Below are 25,794 nucleotides of genomic sequence, written 5' to 3'. Positions count from 1 at the left end.
GGTTCTAAGCATCATCTGTCCTATATATCCTTATTTCTTCCTGAAAAAGGGATCACAGGCAAGTTGAATTTGCAATTGGATGAGCTAGCCTTTTGCTACCTGGATTTTCTCTACACTCAGAAAACTAGACACTCTCCTTTCAGCTGCCAAGAATGACTATAAAGAAACCACCAACAATAACTACAAAACTAAAATGCATTGAAACCCTTAAGACAGAAATATTCAGTCCTTCTAGATCTTTTGGGTTATTTAGGTGAGTACAATTTGCAAAAATTTGAGTGTCAATAGCAGAGCACTGAGACCAAGGTGTAAACTGGAGGGATCTGCTTCTGTTTTTACAGCAACAGATAGAAAACCTAAGCACTGTGTGCAATGTGTGAATGTGTTGGTACATAAGGATGTAGCCCCAAGGAACATCTCATTAGGTCTTCTGTGTCTTCTCAAAATTGCCGTCTGCAGCAACAAAATTACAATAGGATCTTAACACTTCAATGCAGAAAGAAAGGTTTTCACCTTGCGATGGCAAAAGGCTAGGAAGAGTACTGAAAAGAATCCTAAATAGATAGGCATCTTCTAAAATCAGTGATTAATACTGATCATTTAAGGATTATGGTGCATGCTCAATACTTCAGAGATGGGTAGAAAAACAGAAATGAAAGGTTACTAATTCCTACACTAATTATGCACTTTATCTACTTTACGACCCTTTTTGCCCCCCTTTTATTAGTTAAAATTTCTGAAACAAATGTTTGAAATTTAGAGATCACTGTGGGAATACTGCTCCGCTGTAAGCCATTATAGTAGAACAAAAGGAACTTTTTTGGCTGTTCCACAAAAAGAAAAAAAATATATATTATTCTGCAAGCATATGATTTTAAGTTTCATCAGGTCTTTCCTTCATGTATCAATGCATAGATTTCTGCTCACATGAAAATAAAAAATATCAGATTATTGGGGCAGTGCTAAAAATTGAACCAGGCTGTTGAAAGGTAGTTGCCTTAATTGAAGCACCTAGTTGAACCCATCATAGTAATTTTCTGCAAAAACTGTACAGGTTACGAGCAAAAGGTCACAAACATGGTAAGACTTTTCTGGGTGAAGTTTTGAGCCCACTGAAAACTTAAGTATGAGTAATACCTCATACTGCACCCAGAAGGGACTTACAATGAACAGTTCATGACATTCAGTAAGTGATATCTTCTTAATAAAATCACGTCTATTTATGTATTTTTTCAGCTATAATAAAACTCATTCTTATATACAGCATGTTTCATCTTGAAGTCTCTTAAACACTTATGAAATCATACACTGCTGCAGATAATTTTGAACATACTCATCTATGAAACACAGCACTGAACATTAGCATAAAGGAATCGAACCAATAGTTTAGGGCAGGAAGTCACGAGGAATGCCTTATCTACATGAAATTAGGTGGGCAATTCAGGAAAACAGAATGCAACTGTCTAGTCTGAGATTTGACAAGAAGGCTAAAGATAATACTATTTTCCTAACAGAAAGAGTAATGAAATTTAGGTCCTTTATTTTTATCTCTTACCTGAAAGAACATGTGTCTAACAATAGAAAAGGCCTCTTGAATCTAACTAAAACACTGTCATTAGTTTACAGATTCAGATTATACCAAAGAAATCAATTAGGAGTACCATGGAAAGTAATCTCCATCTATCAACTCCTAGCAATTTCCTTAATATATATATATATATATATATATATACATATATTATCATATACTTTATATATTGTATATATAATACAATATACATAAATATATTTTTTATTATTTATTATATATTGTATTTCTTGTATTATATTTTTATGTATATATAAATGTATATGATATACATGTATATACGTATAAAGTTTGGTATTACAGATTATTCAAATTAAAGTTTAAAATTGCATTTTCCTGACAGCTGCAAGGGGGTTCAATAATCATTGATCCATAAGAACTTCTAATTTCTCTACACATTATTTTTTTTTCTTTTGTCTGTTGTATGAAGACTGTCTTTATTTTGCAAATGTTCTGTGACACACCCATGCAAAAATATATGCTTTGTTGTGTTGTAAATTATGAACTTCAGTGCATATACTGACTTATACTTTAATAGAATGTACTTATTTTATTTTTTAATTATATAATTTGCAGAATAAAGCCACAAATGCTCACTGGAGATCATTTCACTGTCACTTGAAATATTAATCCAGCACAGGACTAATTCTTTATTTTTTGCTTGTGTGCACCTCTTTTGAGAAGCAGAAAACTTTAGATAATATTGCTTGAAAACAGATGTTTCAGATAAATTCAGTAGTACAGGACATCTTGTAAAAATTTCTGCCTGTTGTTCAACCAGTGTGTTTAGTCACTTAAGAAACAACCTTTTCTATTGTTTCTCTTTTCTTTTCTATTCCATCTTGACCTCTTTTTAAGGTTTTATTTTTACAGTGGTCACATTACATGAAGTGGGTAATTGTCCATAGAGTTTTGTAACCTCATTCTAGTTATTAATTTTATAATCCACTCAATAGTCTTTACATAAAGACGTATTGCAGTTGCTCTGACATGGGCCAAATTAGAATAGCCATCTTAAAAATGTTAAGCAAGTCAGTTTTCCTCTTCTAGTGAAAGAGCTTGCTTTTCCTCACTGTAGGCATAGGGTTTTCTGTTAAGTAAAAAGAAACAATCACCCCAATACCTACACATACACATACACATCCTCTCAAATACACCTCAATCTACACAGTAACAAAATTAACTTTCTAGTTGTTTTTTTCTGAGTACTTTGAAGACACATCTGTTACAGTAGTAGCAAAATAACCATCTTACAAAAACTAGCATACAAACAGGAAAAAATCAAAATAAATAAACATAAACATAAACATAAACATGCTGTAGGAAAGTATTTGACCTGTTTATACTTCAATCAAATCCTATTCATTAGAACTCATAAATAAATCTGTCCCGCATCATGAAGCCTAGATAGCCGAAGCGCTTTGGAAGAAGAGCTATTAGAAGAAAAATCCCACCCTTCACATTCTGCAGTATAAATGTCCTGTGGAGAGACATAGGGCTGCAGTCCCTAGGCTTGCCAATTCCTTATCTTTTTTGAATGTTAAATTAATATTTAAAGCTATTTATTCAAAGTTGACTTAACCACTAGAATAGGAAAGATCAGACAAATCAGTTACAAGAAATGAAGTATGAGGAAACCGGAACTCTTTGACAAAGTATTCCTTGGAGTAAATGTATTGAATGAAGCCAGCAAGTAAATGATAAGGGCCTTTGCGCTTTGGATGTAAGAAAGCAATTTATCAGGAGTACATGAACTCTCCAGTGACCATAAGCCAAAGAAGAAACCAAAGTACAGGAGAAGTCCCTATAAGATTATTTTAAATGCTCAGAAAGTTTAATTTTAAAAAAGGAGTCAGAAGCTTAGGTGCTGGAACATGCTTCATAAAACGGAAAAGGAAATTAAATATAAACATTGATACAAAATGTAGTGTGTGATGTCATATATAATTCCATACCATTTAACTTCATAAGGGGATAAAAGTTGCCTGCATCCTGCAGACTTCCCCTCCTCTCATCTTTGAATTATTTGTGTTGTGAATATTACAAAATTCACACTAAAGGATAAAACAAACCAACTTAGTAGCTGGTTTAAGTAGCAGTGAATTCATTATAGACTGCATGGTAACTTATAGGGATGATTTTTAACATGTTTAAAAGGCTGTGGTTCAAGGTGTATCTGTTTTAATTTGTACCATAGAAGGTAAGTCTCAAATCTTTAACAGTTACGGTCAGTTCTGTGTAGCTTCAGTCTTAGCCTTCAGCTCATCATTAATTTTCTGTAATTTCTTTTGAATTTACAAGTATTATGGTCTCTGGAGCTCAGCTAAGAATGCTTCTGCTCTATGAATTAAAGTTAATTGTGACCCTTGGAAAATGAAACTGTTTTAGAGTGCATCAGCAGTAAAGAATCATCCAAGTGTTATTTTCTGTTGAAAATAAGCGCATCTGCCAAATTTGATGTGTTTAGATAGTTCTTTGGGAATGTTTTATTTCATTTCTGCTAGCTTTTTCCTTATATGTAATGCCTTTTCTTTCAGCTTTGGACAAGCTTAGTACTCAACACCTCTACCACCCAACCCAAGTGGAGATTGTGCAGTCCAACGTTGTGTTTGACATCAGCAGCTTGATGCTCTATGGTACCCAGGCTGTGCCTGTGAGACTGAAGATACTACTTGATCGACTCTTCAGTGTACTGAAGCAAGAGGAGGTGTTGCATATTCTACATGGCTTAGGCTGGACACTTCGAGACTATGTTCGAGGCTACATCCTTCAGGTAGGAAATAAAGCAAAACATGCTTACAAACAGAACTAACTGATATTTTTGGTATGGAACTATTGATCATGCACCCAAAGAAGTAGAAAGATATTGAAATATTTAATGTGCTGTGTTGAAGAATAACGATGGTGTTGGCAAAATAAAATATTCAATTTTTACCTATGCTGAAAAAATGCAGTCTCCTTAGTACTGCAGTATGCATTTGTACTTGCTTCTGCGTATTGTAGGAAATACCTCAAATACTGCAAATACTGAGGTTAGCTAACTGCAAGCCTGACTTGGTCATATAAGGCAACTGGCATGTTTTCAAGGGCTACAGTTCAACTTAAGGAAGTGAGATCCTAATCAGCAGTTCTTTCAGCTTTTCTTTCCTTCTTTATCATGATGCCAAATACTGGGTAGGTGAGATGGGGATGGTGATCATGGTTTTGTTGGCAGGTATCCTTATAAGGTAAGGTACCAACAAGAAAGTCCTGTTTATATGGCCATTTTAAAATGGTAGCTTTATTAAATAAAGTTTTACAGATGGACTGGTTAAAGTAAGGTAAGCAAACAAAACTCCAAATAAGTAAACAAAAAATGGCTAAGCTTGCTTTAAGGATATGGCCAGGAATATGTGTAGTTGGTTATCTTAAAAATAACATTATCTGTTGGGGTCATAAGTGAATTATTACATTTCACAAGACTTTCTGATTGAGAATCCAATACTAAATGTTTCTGAGTGCTCTTAATTACTACTGACTTTGTGGGAGATCTGCATCTTCTAGAATTCATCCAGTTGTTGAATCAGGCATGCCTGAAATCTTTAAAAATTCTATTGATTTATGTCTTTATTTTCTTAAACAATGATAGTTTGCATGACATTATACAGAAAATATGGGAATCTTTATTCCATCACTGAGGAATTCTGACTGTATTTTTCAATTCCTCTTCAATTTTCTTTCCTTTGTGTGAAAGAAGTAAATTAGCTTTACCTAATTATGTGGAAACATCCATATTCCTAGGTCTGGAATACTTTCTTAAATGTTCTATAGTCATTTTTTTCAGAAAAGAGTTTTGAATTGTAGAACATTCCTAGAGAAGAGCAATAAAAAGGCCACTATTATAGTAATGAGATCCTGTTATTAAGATATATACAAAAATTGATCTCTTTAAGTGTTTTAAGATTCTCTGAGGCATCAGCATCTATTTTGTAAAGGTTAAATGTTATACATTTATACACTACATATAAGACTTTTTTTTCTTTCTGGTATAGAACTTATACGTAAGTATATATACATGATATTTGTACAGGTATAATAGATAACTATAGGTGGTTGTACAATATATATCCATGGATACATATACATGGATATTAGATACAATGTATAATTTGTATACATATGTGATAGGTATGTATAGAAATAAATATTCTTATTGGACTATGTGCGTATTGCATCATGTTTTAGATTCCTGCATTCTGAACACTGCTGACCAAGAAAGGTGAAAAAATGTGATTTGCAAAGGAATCGATTGGGGGGGGGAAGAAAAATCATTATTTCTGAGACATAACATTAGAAAACTGCTGTTTAGTAAGTGCAGCAAATGATTAGGCATAACATATTAGAAGTGCAGAATTTAGTATGTCTTATAGACAAGACTGACATCAGTAGCTTTCTTGCTTTAAAGATTGTGGAATCAGTCCTATATTGATTTTGTTTTAATTATCTGTTTGAATAATCTTAATACATGCAAGAATGGCTGGTAATATAATTACAGAGAGGTTTATACAGTCAGATTGTGACCTATGCATCTGAGCAGTGTAAAAGCCTATAATACACCATTAGGCCAGAGTTCAGTTTATCTGGCTAAAACTTACTATAGCCCTGAAGGCATGAATTTTACCATCACAACATTCAACAGCAGTGAATTGAATATTATGTCAGTAAAAGAAGAACAATTATCAATGGAAGTTAAAGGCAGCTGTTAGTCTTACCACATGTTGACTTGGTTAGTGCCTTGCTGTGGATTGTGTTATTTGGCAAATGAATACTTCCTATACCTCCCATCTAATTTCACAGAATCACAGAAGTGATTAAGGTTGGAGGTCATCTAGTCCACTCCAATCAAGCAGGGATACCTATAGCAGCTTGCCCAAGACCATGTCCAGGCCGCTTTTGAAGATCTCCAGGGATGGAGACTCCACAACTTCTCTGGGCAAAAAACCAAACCAAACCAAACCAAACCAAACCAAACCAAACCAAAACAAACCAAAACAAAACAAAAAAAAAAAAAAAAACAAAAAACAAACAAACAAACAAAAAACATTTTGTTTGCAATAAAGCTAGGAAGCTCAGTATTTGGTGAAGAAAGGGAAACTACTCAGTAAAGCATGTAGTAAAAGAAATATCAGGAAAATAACCAAACCTCTGATAAGAGAGAATGATGCTTTAGAAAGTACCTCTGTTGAACTATCTGATAAAACAGAGAAGAGCAGCATGCAGGGAAATTAGGAAGGAAATGGGTGGTATCACTCTCAGGGTACACACTTATGAAAACTACAGGTAATGTCTCCTTCAAGAAAAAGGTGTTCCATGAGGTTCATCATTATAAAACTGCAACACTTCATAGAATTTTAGGAGGTTTTCAAATTCAGCTTTTCCGCACACACATACAAAGAAAGTTTCCAAAGAAATTGTATCAGCCTCCTATGAGAGAGCCAAAAGCTTCAAATAGCAAAATAAATAATCTTAGGTTAGATGTACCCATTAAAAATCAATTATTTTAGTATTGTCAGACATTTTTTTTTCTGTCTAAGAACCATAATGAAACCTTTCTTCCCACCAGAAAAGATACCTGCTCTCAGTAACTTTTGAGAAAACCTCACAGTTTGCTCCACTCTAGAAAATTCAGAGAAACAAAAGAAAACCAATGCCTCTCTAATTGTGTATTAGCACTGCAAGGTGGGTGGGATTTTTGCAACACCCTCATTTTGAGTAATAAGGTTTCTAAATAGCAAACTAAAAAGCAGTTTGGGCAGAAAAAACAACAACAACAACAACAACAACAAAAACAGTATTTATCAGTATTTATTGCTTCATTCAGTGAATTCATTAATAGACTGCAGGAAGTGAAGAAACCAGAAGCCAGCAGATGTAATACGATACACTGCCTTTCACATTTGGACAATCACAATCTTGCCAATAACGGCTGAAAGGCATTAAGACCTGGCAAATTTCCTCTAGGTTGTGTGCCATAAACCTAATTTCTGGTGAACAGGTACCTATCTCTGAAATGTCAGTGAGTGACAATTAGGTCAGCAGTCTTATCAGGTAAGTCACAGGATTAATATTTTGGTGGACGAAAAATTGTCTCACTTATAGAAGTGGTCCCCCTGGAAAACAAGATTCACAGGGAATCTTTCTGGATTGTGCCTGCTCTCCGGGCTTGTAGACCACTTCAGTTTCTACTCTTGTTAATCTATTACCTATATTGAGGAAGGAAGCTGCTGTATTCGGTGTGGACCTATTACTGAGGCTGTAGGTTTTCTCTCTAGGAACAGCCAACACAGCAACTGTCTTTACATGACAGAAAATTATTCTGTCAACAACAGTAGTTGCTTTGGGTCAGATTCAGTGCCTGCTACTCAAAGAGATGTGATTAGTAACTATTGATTTCAGTGAGGTTGTTTTGCTGTAAAGAGCAGCTCAACTGCGAGCAAGTCTCCAGCTCTGGTTTGGTTCCAGCTGAGCTGAGTGAAGATATAACTCTGCCAGCTGTTTTCCTCTGCTCACCCACTGGAGAATACTTCATCCCTCCCATTTGCTAGTGTAACTGCATGTGTAATCTCTCCTTAGCCTACACAAGACAGGTTAGAAAAAGCCTTCTGCTAAGCATGTGCAAGTAAATCTGGTTATTCAGAGCAATAAGGACTAGAGAACAATTGTGCCACTAGCAATGAACAGCTGGGGCATTCGGCTTTTACACCGATCCAGCTGCAGACAACAGGACATGTGACCACTACGCAGAGGCCATAAACTGACTCTTTGGAAATATTGATTCGATGTTTTATTTTAAGTAACAACTCAACACTTTTTCAAGTGTTACATGATCAAATAGTTGTATTCCCTTAGTGTAAAAGAGGAAAACAAATATTTTCTTTGCAGTACAAATAAGGGAGCAGAGTTACAGAACATTTAAGTGACCAGCTTGATGCAGAAAATTCTCACTCTTACCGTCATCCCCTTGAAAAAAGTAGATTGTAGACAGTAGTTCACAGGCATTATCTTGGTTTCCAGACTTTCTGGTGCTGCTCACTGACATGAGAAATTTAAAAAATCCTTCCTTCCTCCCCCCAAATTAAAACATGCACACACAATGAGAGAAAGAGAGAATGAAAGAGAGAAAGAGAGAGAGAGGGAAAGAGAGAGAGAGAGAAAGAGAGAGAGAGAAAGAGAAAGAGAGAAAGAGAGAAAGAGAGAAAGAGAGAAAGAGAGAAAGAGAGAAAGAGAGAAGGAAAGAAGGAAAGAGAAGGAAGGCAGGCAGGAAGGCAGGAAAGAAGGAAGGCAGGAAGGTAGGCAAGAAAGAAAGAAAGAAAGAAAGAAAGAAAGAAAGAAAGAAAGAAAGAAAGAAAGCCCTTAGCACATCATCTTTCTAAGCAAGTGAGATATTAATCACATGGACAGGTGAAAATAGTTTTCCTGTTCTTAAAATTAAACATTGCCCCCAAGCTTTTAAGACTTTGTCTCAGCCTTCTTGTCTGTACTCATTTGTCTGCCTTTAAGATAGAATCACAGAATCATTAAGGTTGGAAAAGACCTTCAAAATCACTCGGTCCAACCATCACCCTACTACCAATGTCATCCAGTAAAACATGTCCCTATGTACCAAGTCCAACCTTTCCTTGAATTCCCCCAGGGATGGTGACGCTGCCATTTCACTGGGCAACCCATCCCAATGCCTGACTACTCTTTCTGAGAAGAAATTTCTCTAAATTTCCAAACTAAGCCTGCCCTGGTGCAACTTGAGGTCTTTTCCTCTAGTCCTATCACCAGTTATCTGTGAGAAGAGGCCAACCCCCAGCTCCCCATACCTTCCTTTCAGGTACTTGTAGAGAACAATAAGGTGCCCCGTGAGCATTCTCTTCTTCAGACTAGATGTCTGAAGTTTTGCTACAGAGCCCAAAGGCTATTTAATTAAACAGCTTGTCAAATAGCCTCTGTTGCTTAAACTTAAGGAGTATTAGAAAACAAAACAAAACAAGCAGCATATCTGAGGTATCAGCTTTTCCAAGGTGGTGTCAGGTCACTCTAGAGATGATATCATACTTTCAGTGAAATGTAGACTACTATCTATAATCACAAGTCATGTGAAGTTTCTGTCAGGCATTTTTTTCCAGGACCCATCAGTTGACTTATTGCTTTTTTCTTTCAAAATAAGAACACCTATAAATTGGTTGTAGGCTACATTACATGTAATAGAGAAAATAAAGAAAAAATGAAAATCAAATTATGATATAGGTGAAAAAATAATGTTTACTCCTGCCACCCAGCAAAAAGTTTCGATGACAATTATGCACCATTAATATAATAAAAATGGCTTTTGTATCTTTGCAGACGACACCAAGTTAGATGCATGTGTCAATCTGATCAAGGGTAGGAAAGCTCTGCAAGAGGATCTGGATAGGCTGGACCGATGGGCTGAGGCCAACTATACGAAGTTCAGCAAGGCCAAGTGTGGGGTCCTGCACTTGGGGCATAACAACCCCAAGCAGCGCTACAGGCTGGGAGATGAGTGGTTAGAAAGCTGCCTGGCAGAGAAGAACCTGGGAGTGATGGTTGATGGCTGAATATGAGGCAGCAGTGTGCTCAGGTGGCCAAGAAGGCCAACAGCATCCTGGCTTGTATAAGAAGCAGTGTGGCCAGCAGGGCTAGGGAAGCGATTGAACCCCTGTACTCGGCTCTGGTGAGGCCACACCTCAAGTACTGTGTTCAGTTTTAGGCCCCTCCCTACAAGAAGGACATCGAGGTGCTCAAGCAAGTCCAGAGAAGGGCAACGAAGCTAGTGAAGGGTCTGGAGAACAAGTTTTACAAGGAGCAGCTGAGGGAGCTAGGATTGTTCAGCCTGGAGAAGAGAAGGCTTAGGGGCGACCTTATTGCACTCTATAGACACCTTAAAGGAGGCTGTAGCAAGGTGGGGGTTGACAGGATGAGGGGGAATGGGCTACAGTTGTGTCAGGGGAGGTTTAGGTTGGATATTAGGAAGAACTTCTTTACTGAAAGGGTTGTTAGGCATTGGAATGGGCTGCCCAGGGAAGTGGTGGAGTCACCATCCCTGGAGGTCTTTAAAAGATGTTTAGATGTCGAGCTTAGTGATATGGTTTAGTAGAGGGCTAGTTAGTGTTAGGTCAGAGGTTGGACTCGATGATCTTGGAGGTCTCTTCCAACCTAGATGATTCTGGGATTCTGTGAAGGTTGTGCATTTATTTAATTGACATCACTTTTCATTCCTTATTGGTCTGTTTTTCAATCTCTTTTAATTAATACCTTTAGTTGTGACCACTGGGGAATTTTTAAGCATTTTAAGAAGCAGTTACTGTGTCTTTCAATGTTTTTCAAGTATTATCTTTATTTATTTATTTATTTTTTTGATAGCAAAACCAATAAGGAGAAAGGTTAAGAAGTTTATTTGTTAAAGTCTATATTAAAATAAAAAGGACAAACAAAGTCGTTCACATGCAAGCTGATATTAACTGCCACCCACATTTAATTACTTGATAATAAAGAGAATAGTTACCCTTCTTTTACAGCTTTTTTTGTTTTTGTTTTTGTTTTTTAGCTTTGTTAGATGCATTTTTATATTTTTTTTCCCATTGTAATTATTGATAATGCTGATATATGTTCTTTTGTTCAAACATAATTTTTCTGAGCAAATAAGGCTCAAAGTTAGTTAACATTTATCCAGACTTCTAATCTCTCAGTATGGATAGGATTTAAACCTGTGTCTCTTCAGTATGTGTCCTGTACATTTCTTGTTCTCTGTGCCCATATGATTCATCCTCCCTCTCTTTCCACTCCAACTTCTGCTATTTTTTCCTCCCATTCCCCTCTGCTTGCCTTTTTTTTTTTTTTTTCCTTATCTTCCCTCCTTCAGCCTCACCTCAGTTTCACAAAGAGATGAAAAGGATCTGTTAGATGATGTGTCCTTCTCCTGAGTTTTCCATTCCTCCCACAGCATCACTGCATGCTAATATTTGTGTCTGTGATCATCTGGAAGAGTTTCTTCTCTCCCTTGTGAGTTTAGCATGACTCCCTTGCACTTCTGTGAAACAGATTCTTTGCTGTGCCCCTTGCTCTTTTGTATTCATCTCAGTTGTACTAAGCCAGGAGTGACTATCCTATCTCTACTCTAAATGGGGAAGAAAAAAAGCTCAGATAAACCTTTAAGGGCTTAAAAGGGAGATAGGAGCCAGAGCACTGGAACTGCTGCACCACAGGGAAGCATTGTTGTATACAAGCAAAGCAGTGTCACTTTTTCTACAGTCTGAAGTGCTTTCAGATTTACTCTGTATATGCACTAACTTGCCTAACATCTCCCTGCTGCTTTTGATGACTTACCTCTAATAGTAACACTACCAATCACTCTAGTGCTACATGACTATTTATTGTGACTGTTAGCACTTGAACTGGGAAAGAACAAAAGTAAAGGCCAAAGAGTTTGATGGCTGTTTTGAATGCCACCAGGACAAGTTACATCACAACAGATGTCTCAGTAACATGCAAAGATCATTTGGATTTCCATAATATGTGTGGCTGGAGAGCTGTGTTATTGCTGCTCTGTGTCTTGCATCTTGCACGGGTAATGAAGCGGAGGGCTCTATAACCCCTGGTGATCAACAGCAGTGTACAGGATGCTAGTTCTTAATGACTACTATGAAATAGTAAGCCTTTATAACCATAGTGCTTCACATGGCTCTGAAATACATGGTCTTTTAAATAGCAAGCATTTCTGGCTATGAAGACCAGAGATGGAGAGAGAGAGAGAGAGGGAGAGATTGACTTTTGTAAAGCTGTGTTTCTCCTACCTGTAATGCTAACTGTTTACTGTACCGGGCTGAGAAGCAGTGATCCCACTCCTCTGATGTAGTTTCACACAGCTGGGCACAGCCACTGGAATACAGTGTGTGCAAATGCCTTTTTCTGAAAGTCTGTCGGGCATATGCCAGGACCATGTGTGCTTTCTTTTCAAAATGGAGCTGAAAAGCTCTTCACCTGCCAAGGCTTGAGTTCATGGTTTTCTCTTTCTGTGTTTCTCTTTCTGATAGTTGATGAAAAAATACCTAAAGCAGAGTGAGGATGGAGGAGGTGGGAGGAGGAATAGTTCACTCCCTGGGCTGTTTTAGGTGTGAGTGATGCCATCAAGCATCACAGGAGAAACAGAGCCATGAACTTGGGTCTTGGCAGGTAAGCCAAGGAGGAAACTATTTCCAGCTTTCTTACTTCAGAATGTGTTTGAATTTGTGTTAACTGTTTATGATCACAGAAGGTTTTCAGTGAAATACATGTTTATATATATACACTTACCTAAATGCTATATGTTTATTTTTATTAGTAATAGATCCTATGCATGTGTATGTGTTTGTGTGTTTGTGACAGAAGTCTCTATTTTTCATAATGATTCACTGTGGGTGAGGGGCTTTTCCTCACAGGCTGGAGAATCACTTTTCTTGCAGTCAATGCCATGTTGAATCTTTCCTCAGAACATGTCCTGCACTATATCAAAGAAATATGACCATGAAGTTAAGGACAGGATTTTGGGGTTACTGTCCATATCAATTTTCTTGTAATCAATGCAGTGAAATGTTATAAAATAAAGAATACAAAAGGATATGAAGCTGTTGATTGAAGGGAAATGTGTGTGTGTGTTGAAAGGTTGGGGGGAGGGAGAGAAGAAGAGAGGGAAGGGAGGAGTTGGGCCAGGAATCCAAGTAATCAACATTATTCTTACAAAATACAGCTCAAAGATTAGAACTTCTGTTTTTTTTTAGTCCACCTGTCCACCGATGATCTTGGGTTGAATTCAAATCATGGTTCTGGAAGTGATAAGGTCATGATATTACACATTCGGCTACGCATCAGCAGAGATTAACTCAGTTAGAAAGTACAGAGTCCAGACCATGACACTTTAATGAATTTAAGACTTTTCCCAGTTCAGACACCTCTTGGTCGAAGTTTAGAGGTGGTTTTGATTGTCTGTGTGTCAGCACTGGCTTCAGGCAGTCATGAAATTTAGGTCCACAGACACTTAGGAATCAGGGAGGGCCTCAGAGAATCACACTTGTCATCTGTCCAGTATCAATTGATTTACTGCTTTTCTTGAAGTCCAAGGGATCTCAAGGGGACTTTTTCCTTTGCAGCACTGATCTTTCCATGAGGTGCTAGTGCCTGTCCTGAGCAATAACATGGAATAACAGTGAAGTGTGAGTGACTCTTATTAGGAGTGGTAAATGTCGTTAGCACTTACTGTTGCCTTCTAGGCAGTAAGAGCACAGACAGACAAGCCCCTTTTACTTATCCTTGTACATTTTGAATCTAATGAAGATGAAATCTTATATTTTAATTAAGAATTTACTTTTCTTTCCTGTGCTGAAAAATATTCCATGATTTGGTTATCATTTCACACCATGTCCTGGAATTCTGAATACTTAACCTGAAAGCAGGAAACGTAGTATTCTACTGGCTCTAATATATTAACTTGCTGCACGAGTCCTTTGTGCTTCAGCTTGATTTCTCTCCTCCCCCACGGCTTTTACAAAATGTTCTAATCATCCCAATTAATACTTGGATGTTCTTAATTAATGTTTATGAAGTGCTTTGAGATCCTCTAATGAAATAGAATGTGTAATTAGTATTGTTCTTTAGTCAAATTCTAAAATATCACCACCACAGGAACAGTAGTTTTGGTAAATAGTATTTTAAATAGTCTTTTTAGCAAATGTAAGAAGAAGAATTTATTTCATATTTTTCCTTTTATGGTAGGGGAAAAATATGTCTGCTTATATCCAGTCTTGCTTAAAATCCATGATGAATCTTGCATAGGCTTTAGAAGGTCAGAGTTGCACCCTGAAGTCTTACATTCCTTCTTCAAGAAAGTGTGTAGAAATCTGTCTGTCATCCTGCAGAGCAGGAAATCACTTGCAGAATGGGTAGAATTTTTAAGACTGCTGTCCCTGTGTACGTCAGCTTGCTGAGTTTTAAGTGTAACTGTATAGCTTGCCCAGTGATGTGGATCTGGTAATAGAGTTAACATCATTACATTTTTATCTGTGCAGTCCGGATACTGGATATCTTTAACTCATGTCCAAATTGACATATGGTGCTGACAAATTAGGATAAAGGAAATTGACCGATTCATCAGGTTGCTTGCAGCTTGGCTTATGTTGCACCAGGTTTCTCATTACTAAATAAATAAATAAATAAATATTATTCTTTCAGAATATTTGGAAATAGCTAGGACAATGCCTGTTCTGCTTTCTCTGTTCAGCTAGCAAAATAAAAACTTGAGTGAATCCTTGGTGCATAATGGCTTCTGAAAATGATAGTCACCATAGAAGGTAAGCACATTTTCAATAAGTACCAGTATAGTATTACAGACCTCAAACATCTTGAGTTTTTAAATTAAGATTCTAAAAACTGTGGGATTAATTTAATAGATTAGACTTAATAAAATTTATTTGTACTTTCTATTTTATACTGGAGAATGTTAGGTTCGTGTTTTCAAGCTCCTTCTTCGTTATTTTGAAACCTACAATAAAAAACAATGAGAAAGGAAAACTCCTTTTGATAGAAAGGAAAATCAACACAAGAACTCTAGGAAACAAAATGTTGTATATCCACAGTTTTTTGACAATACTGCAAGAATTCATTATTCTGCTGTAGTATGTTCCTGAATACTAAATAATATATTAAATAATTTTACTAGTACTAATTCATCACTTCTCATATGTAACCTGGTTTCCTCTTGATAGGACTGATTCAAAGAATGTCACAGGATGGAAAACAGAGCTCTTCTCCCCAGTTTTTATGCTCAAAGAGATGTGAGGTGGTGGATATATCACATATGAGAGACCCGTGATATCCATTTTCTGCCAGAGCTACAAGCAGATATGTTTTATCAGAGAAGAAGTGTGGGGTAGAATAAAGTATGAAAAATGATGAGGAATTAATAACATTTGTAGCAGGTTGCTAACACAATTGCACTTGTCATAAGGGTACCAGGAACCTGGGTGTTAAAGAATGTGAGAATCTGTTTTGGGACTAGCAGTGGTGGTGTGGTCAAGAGATACAGTGGCTCCTACTTGTGATGTGCATATTGTCTCTGTACTGGTCACTTCCAGCCTTCATTTGCAGACTTGAGTAGCCTATGATCCTCAAGTCAAATACAGCCAACAACTTCATTTTGTATGACACAGTTAGGATGTCTCTTGGAAGAGTATGTTTCACATAATGCCTACTTTTATGTATTCTCTGAGCCTGGAACTTATAGTGTTTTGAATTGAACAGCCCTGTAGCCTTGCATATGTTTCAGTTTGCTAATCTTATTGCTATGTTATAGTGCAGTATTATTGTATGTAGTACTGATAGTACTAATATTGTCCTATAATAATATTTAAATAGGGAGTTGTATATTCTGATAGTTGGAATAATTCAGCTGTACTGAAGAGTTAACTCTTTCTTTCGGTTACTTCAACAATTCTTGTTGGGTGTGGAAACAATGTGGCACTTGAGTTTTAAACTTTTACTGGAGTCACAAAAATTAAAAACAACAACAACAACAGCAACAACAACAATAATAACACATTTGTTTTTAAGTTTTTATGTTTTTGGAGAGTAGTAAACTGAAGTATCAAAAAGATCAATGAATATATAGTACATTGGCATGGAACTGCTTGTTATATCAATGTAAAGATTTGTTTGGAGCAAGATAAATATGTCAATGCAATAGAAAGTTTTATGGGCTTTGAAGGACTTGTGAGAATTTAAACATCAAACCAGTCTGAGGTGCTTCAGAGGTGCTTCAAACTGCAAATCCAAGATGAAAGTATACATATACTTCCATGCCTGAATAATAACTTTACTAACATAGCATGAGTTTCTAATATTAGTCACACCAGATGACGGATGTGTGTCTGTAAGGTTTCCCTCTGTTGCAGCACTGCTTTACGTCATAGTACTCTCAGACTGTAAGTCCCTCACCAAGGTACTCATGTTCACCTCCACTGAGTGTTTACACTTAGTTCATACAAGACCATTGTACTGCAATCTCAGCAGCCTTTGCACCACACAAAAGTATGCCAGTGATGTATATAATCATTGCCAGTTTTTTTCAAAAGGCAGGAAGGAAGGTTCTGCAAAATTATGAAGCCTCTACAAGTTTTGTGTGTGTAGTCAGGTATTGGAGACAGAAGCACTGGTAGCTGCTACACTGATGGTAAGACAGGACTTTCCACTTATGAAGCACCAAAGAAACTATACTGGAAAGACAGAGGAAGACAGTTCATAAAAATGTACATCAGAGGAGTTCTAATCTTAACGGACACCAGAGGCATAAAGCAATAGGAAACCAGGCTTAATTTTTTGGTTCAAGAACTATTCCGTCACTGTCAGAAAATGGGTCCTGATTCAGCCATGTGTATAAGCACCTATCCAACTTCAAACATTTCATATCGTTGACATCAATAGGGATATACTCACATATTTAATGTTAAGCATATGCTTGTATATTTGTCTGAATTGGGGCCTCAATGAATGTCAGCCGAGGTCACAAAACAGTTCCCTTCCTGTAAGCACTGTTCTTTACTTGAAAAAGAATGAATAGTAGGTTGTGAGAACTCCATGATAAAGTATGTTTCATTTTAAAATTGCGTCTTTTTTAAGATCTTTTCTTTATTGTTATTTGTTTTCACTGGAGTAGACTCTGTGCACTGTTTATTACATCTCCCAAAGCCAGGCCACAAGCCAGGGATCATTTGCACATTGGGATTCTCTAATGAAGCCAATTTTCATCATGAGATCCCCAAGTTAGTTTTGTCATGTCAGTGAAGACCACACACTCACTAAAGGAAGTTCTTTGTGCCAGGTTGCCGCTCTTTTTTTCTGTCCTGCTTCAAGATGGTGTTTTCTGAGGTATGTGGGAAGAATAATCACCAAGCACTCGTGCCCATCTCTACCCCTAGTGTCTGTGGACAAGGTAGATGTGAGTTACTGCATCCCTGATGCCTTTCCCTTCTAGTCTGCAGGCCAAACTAGAGTACAGCCCTGCTACCGAGGCTGTGCAGAGAGCCCAGACTTCATCTAGCATGCTGAATGAGCTGGTCCATAATAGGTACAAATTATGAGATGAGTTTCTGTTCCCTTTGAAATGTATGGAAGTAATTTATCAAATAAATACCCGCTTTGAAAAAAGAGAAAAGGGTTTGGAAAAGCTGTTCAAATACTTATTAGTATATGACTGTCTGAGACAACGTGAAGAACATAATACAGCTAGGAATCAAATACAGGGAAGGAAAGAGTCCTTAAATGTTATATTTTCAACAAACTTTGATGTGTTTAGAAACTAACCTTCCTTCCTAGTGTCCTGGCCTTTTATTGCTATCGGCAGCTTGCTTTTTATGTCACTGAAGAATTTATAATGAATCCATAAAAAAACGAATAGTACTTCATTTTGTTTGGAGGAAAATGGGGGACTTCTTTAGTGGATGGACTCTGTGTGGGCAGTAAAGAATACAATGTTGGATGTATGTTGTGTATTGTCCTTGGAGTATTAATTCTGACCTGGTTACATGGCAAATAATGTTGACTGTTATAAAATAAACAAACTCAAGGTTTGCACCGCATGTTTTATAATAATTTTATCTCTTTTCTGTTTGTTTGTTTTTGCTGAAAGGTAGACGACTGATATATCTTTGAAGTTATTCTTTTCGTATACACAATTTCATATACACAATTTTGTAAAATTAAATTTCAATTTTACCTTTTGTGCATATAGCAACAGGCACTGATATTTCCATGCAAACTTGACTATCCAAATCTACACATCCAAATGCTTAGAACTATATCTAAAGAAAGGTTATGGAAATTGGGATTTCAGTTTTCATGTTAATACAGGAAAGGAAATTGTCATTTAGAGACAGAATCTGATATTTATTTTAGTAGTGTCTTTCTTAGGAAGCAGTGGAACCACTTGTGCAGTAGGGCACTGCTTACCAGAAATGGAGATGTCAAAACCAGGCTCATCTTGTTCAGTGCAAATTTCATGTGTTTTAACAGTTGAGCATAGTGACTTAACTTTTTACTAGTGAATTATTTTTCTCTGCCTCTAGCCTGGCTCCTCTAGCATGTGTCTATTTAAACAAACAAACAAAATTAAAAACAGTAACAAGATATTTAATCAACAATATTTGGGGTATCAGTGTACATCCAGAATTTTCAGAAGGCTAATCCCACCTATATTCAGTTCCTGGTTCTGTCACTGCACCTTTGAAAGTGATTTCTTTGTTGTTTTATGCCTAACAGTTAAATTAGGTGAGAAGTAGTTTCCATAATGCATAGCATTTAATAAAAATACATTAATGGACAACTTGAAATAAAATGTAACAGCCCCACTTAGCTTTGACTATATTTTTAAGTATGGCTTGAGAAGATAAAACACTGAGGAATCATACTAGTTGTCCATGAGAACCAGAATGAAACAGACAAGGAAAAATAATGAAATCTTGTGAAAAGCAGAGAGCAAGTTATGAGCATGCTTGACTAATATTACCCCCCCCACACCCTCCCCCAGTACACATGAACACATGTGTACACAGACTTATTTGCCTTTTTCTAATGTTCACTGTTCACTTTGGAATGACTAAACTGAAAGCTTTGGACCAAATCCTGCAAACAGCTGTGTTAAAATTTATATCCATATATTTTAAAGACTCTGAAGTTTTTTGAAGTGTGAACCATTTCTGGCTCACACTTCTCATCTAGAGCATGTGAGAGCACAATGCCCCAATGGCAAAGAAATGAGAAGTGGCAGTACCCATAGGTATAAACTGTTTCTTCCCTTCATCTTGGAAGAACCCAGCTGCTGTTGACTTGCCCTTTATTTTTATTTTCCTACCATTTTGCAATCTGTTTGAGACTGTATTTCAAGGAAAACTGAATTTGCATCTTAAGCATTCAGCTTATTACCTTTTTGCTCCTTCCCCTTCCCCTTCCCTTCCCCTTCCCCTTCCCCTTCCCCTTCCCCTTCCCCTTCCCCTTCCCCTTCCCCTTCCCCTTCCCCTTCCCCTTCCCCTTCCCCTTCCCCTTCCCCTTCCCCTTCCCCTTCCCCTTCCCCTTCCCCTTCCCCTTCCCCTTCCCCTTCCCCTTCCCCTTCCTCTTCCCCTTCCCCTTCCCCTTCCCCTTCCCCTTTCTCCTTCCCCTTCTCTCTTTTTTTTTTTTTTTTTTTTTTAATATTACCTGTTAGATACATTTCATTGGAGGTCAGAAATACCTCTTTCTGTTCAGACATCTAGTGCAGAGATTCCCAGCCTGTGCTTTATGGAAGCATCAAAGTAGGTGGGCACACCTGATTATTGTTTTGGCACCTGGCTAGTCTTGCTGGTATTTAAATGCTCTATTGTGTTAAAAGACCACCAAATATATATATATATAAATTATTTTCTTGTTTTCATCCCCTATGTAAAAAGCCACTATAGACATATGTCTTTCTAATGGGATAGGAAAGGGCTCAAAAACAGGTTCTTTCAGGGTGACATTCACATTATGAAAACATTTCTGAAATCCTGTTTTATTTATTTATTTTCCTGCTTCCCTTAGAGTATGTGAGAAATAGATGTGAAAGATTTTTTTTCAGGCCACTTTTTTCTACTCAGTAGTACAGTGCTTCATTCCTTTGGGAAAAACTGAGGAACTATATTATAGTAGGTATTGTAATAATGTTATATTATGAGCTTAACAATGTGGCTTTCAAACATGGGAGGAAACTGAAGATAGAAAAAAATACCTCAACAATAGAAATGCATTATTTCTCATATCAAAATAAAACTTCTTCAAAAACATTTCCTTTGCTTATTAAATTTTTCCCCCATTTATTCTTGTCAGTACAGGACACATTCAGCATCTGTTCTCATGCAAAAGCCCTCAGGAAAAATTAAAAAGCTGTTCTTGCAAATTCATTATTATTAAGAACCATAATTCACCTAACGGTTATCTCAGCCCTTCTCTAGCTCTTATCTGCACTCTGTGATGACATTGCCTTCTTGAGCAAGGCATCGTTCCAGTCTCGTCTCATCTCTCCCACCTTAATTTGTAGCGATGCATTGCAGTTTGGTGACAGGCAGTTGTTCGTGCTTGAATAACCCAAGATTTGAATTCTACAGTTTGTGGCATCCATGTAATGCTTAGCAGTGGGTACAGCTGTTAACTATTCGCTTATAAATAATCTTTTTCCCCTCTCAACCTGTCTCCCAGGTAGTGTACCTGTCACCATTAATAACTCATCGGTGGCTCCCCAGTGATTTGGCCCATCACTTGTCATTCACAGTGGAGTGCTGCTCTGGCCTGCTATTGAAGCTCACACGAGCTCCTTTAGCTATTCAGTCATCCCAGCTGCTGCGTTGTTTCATGTTCCTGACTTGCGGGAAATTGGGCTGATGGGTTCCACAGTTAGACGCCTGAATTCTCCCCTGTCATCTCTGACTGTGCACTGAGTCTTGTATTTGGGAAGTATAATGTTGTCTGCTCCAGACGGTGAGAGATGTTACAATTTGCTTTAAGTCAACTCTCACCTGGCCACACTGATTTCACTGGATGTGTAACCCTGGAGTTTTTTTGGATCAGCATATGTAACAATTATGTGCACACATTTATTTAATACTAAATAGTTTGTCTTACTGTTTATTTTTACTGTGGTAGTCACCTCACTGCTGTACATACTCCAGAAATCAGAACAAAAAGTCAATTGAAACTCTGTATGAACCACGTTTGGGAAGGGGAGGGAGATATAAGTGGCATTGGTTGCCACCTTGCTGTAAAAATTAACTCCACTACACATAACAGAATAGTTGTCTCTTCTCTTTTAGAGGGATATGTCTCCTTTCCTAAGGAACGCTGATTGGGGTATTTATTACTACCTGATCCTGTTGCTCAGTAGAAACTTACTGTAAGCATAGTGTATTGTGTGGACAGGAAATCATTCAGGGTCAAGGCAATAAAGAGGCAGGTCTCATGAAAAAGGTTGTGCTTTGAAGAGGCACTCTAAAGTGACATGATACGTGGGTAGTTGCTATATTAGCTTTGTAGCAGCTATGTTAAGACAGTTTGTGCCTTACCTTTTTTGTAAGTAGAAATTGTGGCAAAATAACTTGTTCCATTGAACAACTGTATGTACATTAGTTGAGATGGTACTCTTGGGTTTGAACATGGAGCTTGAATTAATCTCTAATATAATGTTTTTCAGGGGGTACTTCTAACAAATTAGTGAAAATCAGAACATAAGTTAGTGAAAATCAGAACTTTATGCAGGAATGAGGAGCGCATGCCTGAGGAGAGCACTACTGAGTGAAAATGCCTGTGCTGAGTTTGTTTGGATGAGTAAATTGCATCTCCAAGATGCAGAAATCCCATGTGAAAAGATGCAACGATTAAAACAGTCCCATCAAACTTTGCAAAACTCTAAGTCACTGATCATAAGGAGGTATGTCATAAATGAATGAGCACTACTGATTCCTACCAAGAGTGTTATGCCATGTGTATTTAAAGCTTTTCATCTGGGCTACAAGGTAAGTAGCACTCTCTTGTGAGGCTTGCTAAGTTAGCAAAAGTGTCTTGCCCAAAGTAACACTTCACTGAGTTGAGCCAGCAGTTGAAAATTTGACCCCTAATTCAGTGATAATGTGATACTAGTTAGCCAGATAACCACCTAGATTATTGACCTTATTGGGTAGGGTGCAAATCTCATTGAAGTCATTGGGAGAAATTCCACTGCAGGCAGAGAATCAGCTTAAGTGTTAGGCATCACTTCAGATTTTATCTGAGGATGTAATGCAGACTGTGTTGAGGTAAGGCTGGCCCCATGTGGAAGGGGAGCTTCACCCTCTGAAGGAACTGGCATGGGTCTTCCTTTTGGGCATCAGTGTACCGGACTACTCCGCTCTCATGGGGTTGCTGGTTGGAAGCTTTTCTTTTTGTTGAAATAAAAGCTTCTTCATCACAATTAATTATTAAGTGTTCCAGGGCTCTATTATATATTTATATGTTCTTGAGAGCTCTTCTCTTACATTCTCTCTCTCTCTCTGGCGTTATAATGTTCTGATAGCTGTTCACTCGCTTCATTGCTCTGTCAGTTTGTGGTCCTCTCACCCAAACAAGAGGACTTTGTATTGCAGAGGGGATCACAAGAGACCAACAAAGGTTGGAGGCATTGTGAATTAGTGCAAGCCAACTCTGTTTTTAATTCTAATAAAAGCAAGTCCTATATTGATTTGGGATAATTAGATTCCACTTTAACTTTTAGAATGCTTTTACCTTGCTGTGGAATAGCTATCCTGTGTGTTTCATGGATCTGATTGGGTACAGTATGACCTAAGTTTATGGTTTCAGCTGTTTTCTGCAAGGACAAAGTTATTTGTCTGCAAGTTTGTTATGTATTTTCTTTTCTGCTTTCCTCTCTGTCACGTTTCTTTTTTCTTGCCCCTATGTTGGTGTGAAAAGTTGCTTCTCAAAGAAATCTTAGCATGCATCCATATGCATGCACACCTTGACTCATATCATCCCGTACCTCTTCAACAGTTGTTCTCAGAAAGTACTTGGATAGCAATACTCAGGCAGCAATGCATGCTGCTGGTTTGCTTTACTGCTCTCTCTTTATTTGGAAGAACTGACTTTATGCTGGACATAGTAGGGTTAAAAAAAGTTAGTGGTTTGGCACTTTCCAGCTGCTTCTCAGGAGAATATAAAGTGCCTGTGGATCAGGTCCAAACCAGTGGATGTTTAAGAGAAAGAGAAAAAAAAGTTAGCTGAAGAGCAACATTCTTGTGTGACTTCGTTACCTTCTGTCGTGTTAAAAAAAATTGTTTTGCTTTACAGTTTTAAACACTCAAAAAAAGTTAGAAGCACCAAATGACCTCCAGGCCTGTTGGCTCTCCAGACTCAGTTTATCAAGTCTCCTTCGCCTTTTTCCCCATAAAAATCCAGAGTGAAGTGTGAAAAGCATCAGAAAGTCTCATTTGTGCCAGTGCAGCCTTTTAGTCGCTTGCCAGCACCTTCATCTCTTCATATGTTTCTAGCTAAGGTCTAACATGGAACAAAAACCCGACAGCAATAGAGACCAGATGCCGGTATTTCTTCTCTGTCACTTGGCTGCTGAGCAGATGGAATTTATATCAATCGGGCATGCTAGGAGGAAGAGGCCGTGGCAGCCAACATGTGGAACTAGGGCTGAGTGACATTTTTGCTAATGTTTTGTCCTTGTAGAACATTATGCTTCCTCTTTGCTTATGAGCTGTGGTTTTCCTGACTCAGACGAGGTTCCAAGCCCAGCTGGAATGGTTGTCCCCCCACCGCCCCCCTTTTAAGGGAGTGCTGGGAGTGATGGAGGAGTAGTGGGGCCCTGCACAAAGGAGCTCTTTATTAAAATACCTGACATCTGCATGCAATGCACCCAAATCATCTTAGCTGAGCATAGAAATTCACCGGGCAATACCAGTCACTATTTGTCTGTTTTTCTATGCTTGTTTGATTTATATAATGAGTGGGTGCCTCTGGCAAAAGAGTAATGTGAGCATTTTATTGGACAGGAACAATTTTCCAAAATGTATTGTCATAGATGGTCTCAGAATAAGATTATTAAAAGACAAAAGTAAAAGTAAAAATTACCATACACAACACCCTTCCCCACCACCCCAAGGAAAATAAAAACAAACAATCAAACAAAAAAACACAGGCTTTTTCTTTCTGTTTTCAATCACCTCTTGGGGAAAACATGCACACAAAAAGCAAAAGCTTGAGAAAACTTCATAAAGCATAAACTACCTCAGTTCCTACTTGATGAGGCCATTCTGCAAGCAGACATGTTGTACTGCAGAAGCCTTAGAATGAATAAAGGCAAGGAAGTTTTGGAGTTGATATCAAGACTACCTACGCATGAAAAGTAACCAGCAAGTTCCCAATGAGGCTGCCAAAATCAGCAGAGAAACAAAGCACTGGCGGTAGTTCATTTCAAAAGTAAGAGAAAAAAGCAAAAAGTTGTGAAGAGAGTGCCACAGTAGTGTGGTTTCTGCTGTAGTTCTGAAGCTGTTACTCATCCACGTGAACAGCAGTGTGATTAGTAAACAGCGAGCTTGTTGTTAGTGAGGAGCTGCATCAAACTGATTTCAGCATCAGTAATGTATGCCTGTGTCCAAGTTAAATGATTTATAATCATTTGTGTAATTAATTTTAAATCAAGCTTAACCTTACATTATATGAAAGTAAAATGAATAAAAGGGCTAGAGCACTATAATTTGACAGAATTGGTTGCTGTCTTTAAAGGGGGATCAGGACAGGAAAGATGAGTTTTTGGATCCCTGAAGACTTCTGTTTGACCTGCATGTCTCATCCTAAACTCTCCAGCCAGCCAGCCTCCCTTCATCTGGGAATGCCTTTGTAGCTTGTCAATTTCTCTCCTTATTCATCTGGAGGGGTCACTAGGGAGTTGGTGTGAGGTGTTACTTCCTCTGTCATGTTGTGAGTGAGCTGTCTGAATGCAGCTTTGAGCCAGTTTAGAAATGAAGGGCTGAATGCATTCTCAGACTGCAGCCCCTAAAGTGTTACAAAGTGTGTACTTCCCCATGAAACTGCTAGCTTGTCCTGGAGCCTCACAGTGGTCCAAGGCATTGCATATTGGCCCTGCCAGTTCTGAAGAACCCGAGACACTTGGCAAGTCAAGTCAGGCAACAAGGCAATGTAATGTACATTGGGAGGGAATGTGAATTATAGTATCTCACTGTTGTAAAGCAACATGCCATATTTAATCACACAGCAGTAAAGCATGCAAGTAAAACACATAAGTGTTAGGTGAACATGTAATATGAACTGAATTTCAGTGCAGTCCAATGCAACAGTTGGAGGCCACATGCATTTTAGGGCCAGTCGTGCCACATCTTACATGTCATCAGCTCAGTTATATTTCATTTCAGTGTGAGCAAGAGTAGTACCTTCTAGAACCAAATATTTTTCCTTTTTCTTCTCTTACCTGGCAGTGCTCTTTACTTGGTCAAACTGAGGTCATAATGGAATAAATTTTTGGCTTCCTCAAAGTACATCCATTTGTGACCAGGAAAGCATTTGGCTTTTCTGTTCTCCTCTGTAGTCATTATGAAAGAATATGTAACCAAAAAAAAAAAAAAAAAAAAAAAAAAAAA

General features: G+C 37.7%; 1 protein-coding gene across 7 annotated transcripts in view; it reads left to right on the top strand.

Annotated features, from left to right (window-relative positions):
* BNC2 (basonuclin 2) overlaps positions 1-25,794 on the top strand; it is a 381,020-nt gene that overhangs the window by 241,250 nt on the left and 113,976 nt on the right. For all 7 annotated transcript variants that reach the window (XM_032205573.1, XM_032205569.1, XM_032205570.1 and 4 more), the window contains exon 4: positions 4,126-4,361. In XM_032205573.1, coding sequence (XP_032061464.1) covers positions 4,126-4,361 — 236 coding nt within the window. The remainder of the gene's footprint in view (positions 1-4,125; positions 4,362-25,794) is intronic.

Source organism: Aythya fuligula, chromosome Z (assembly GCF_009819795.1).
Source record: "Aythya fuligula isolate bAytFul2 chromosome Z, bAytFul2.pri, whole genome shotgun sequence".
In the NCBI taxonomy this organism is placed as follows: Eukaryota; Metazoa; Chordata; class Aves; order Anseriformes; family Anatidae; genus Aythya; species Aythya fuligula.
Note: the sequence above shows the minus strand (reverse complement) of the source record. Positions and strands in the feature narration are given on the sequence as shown.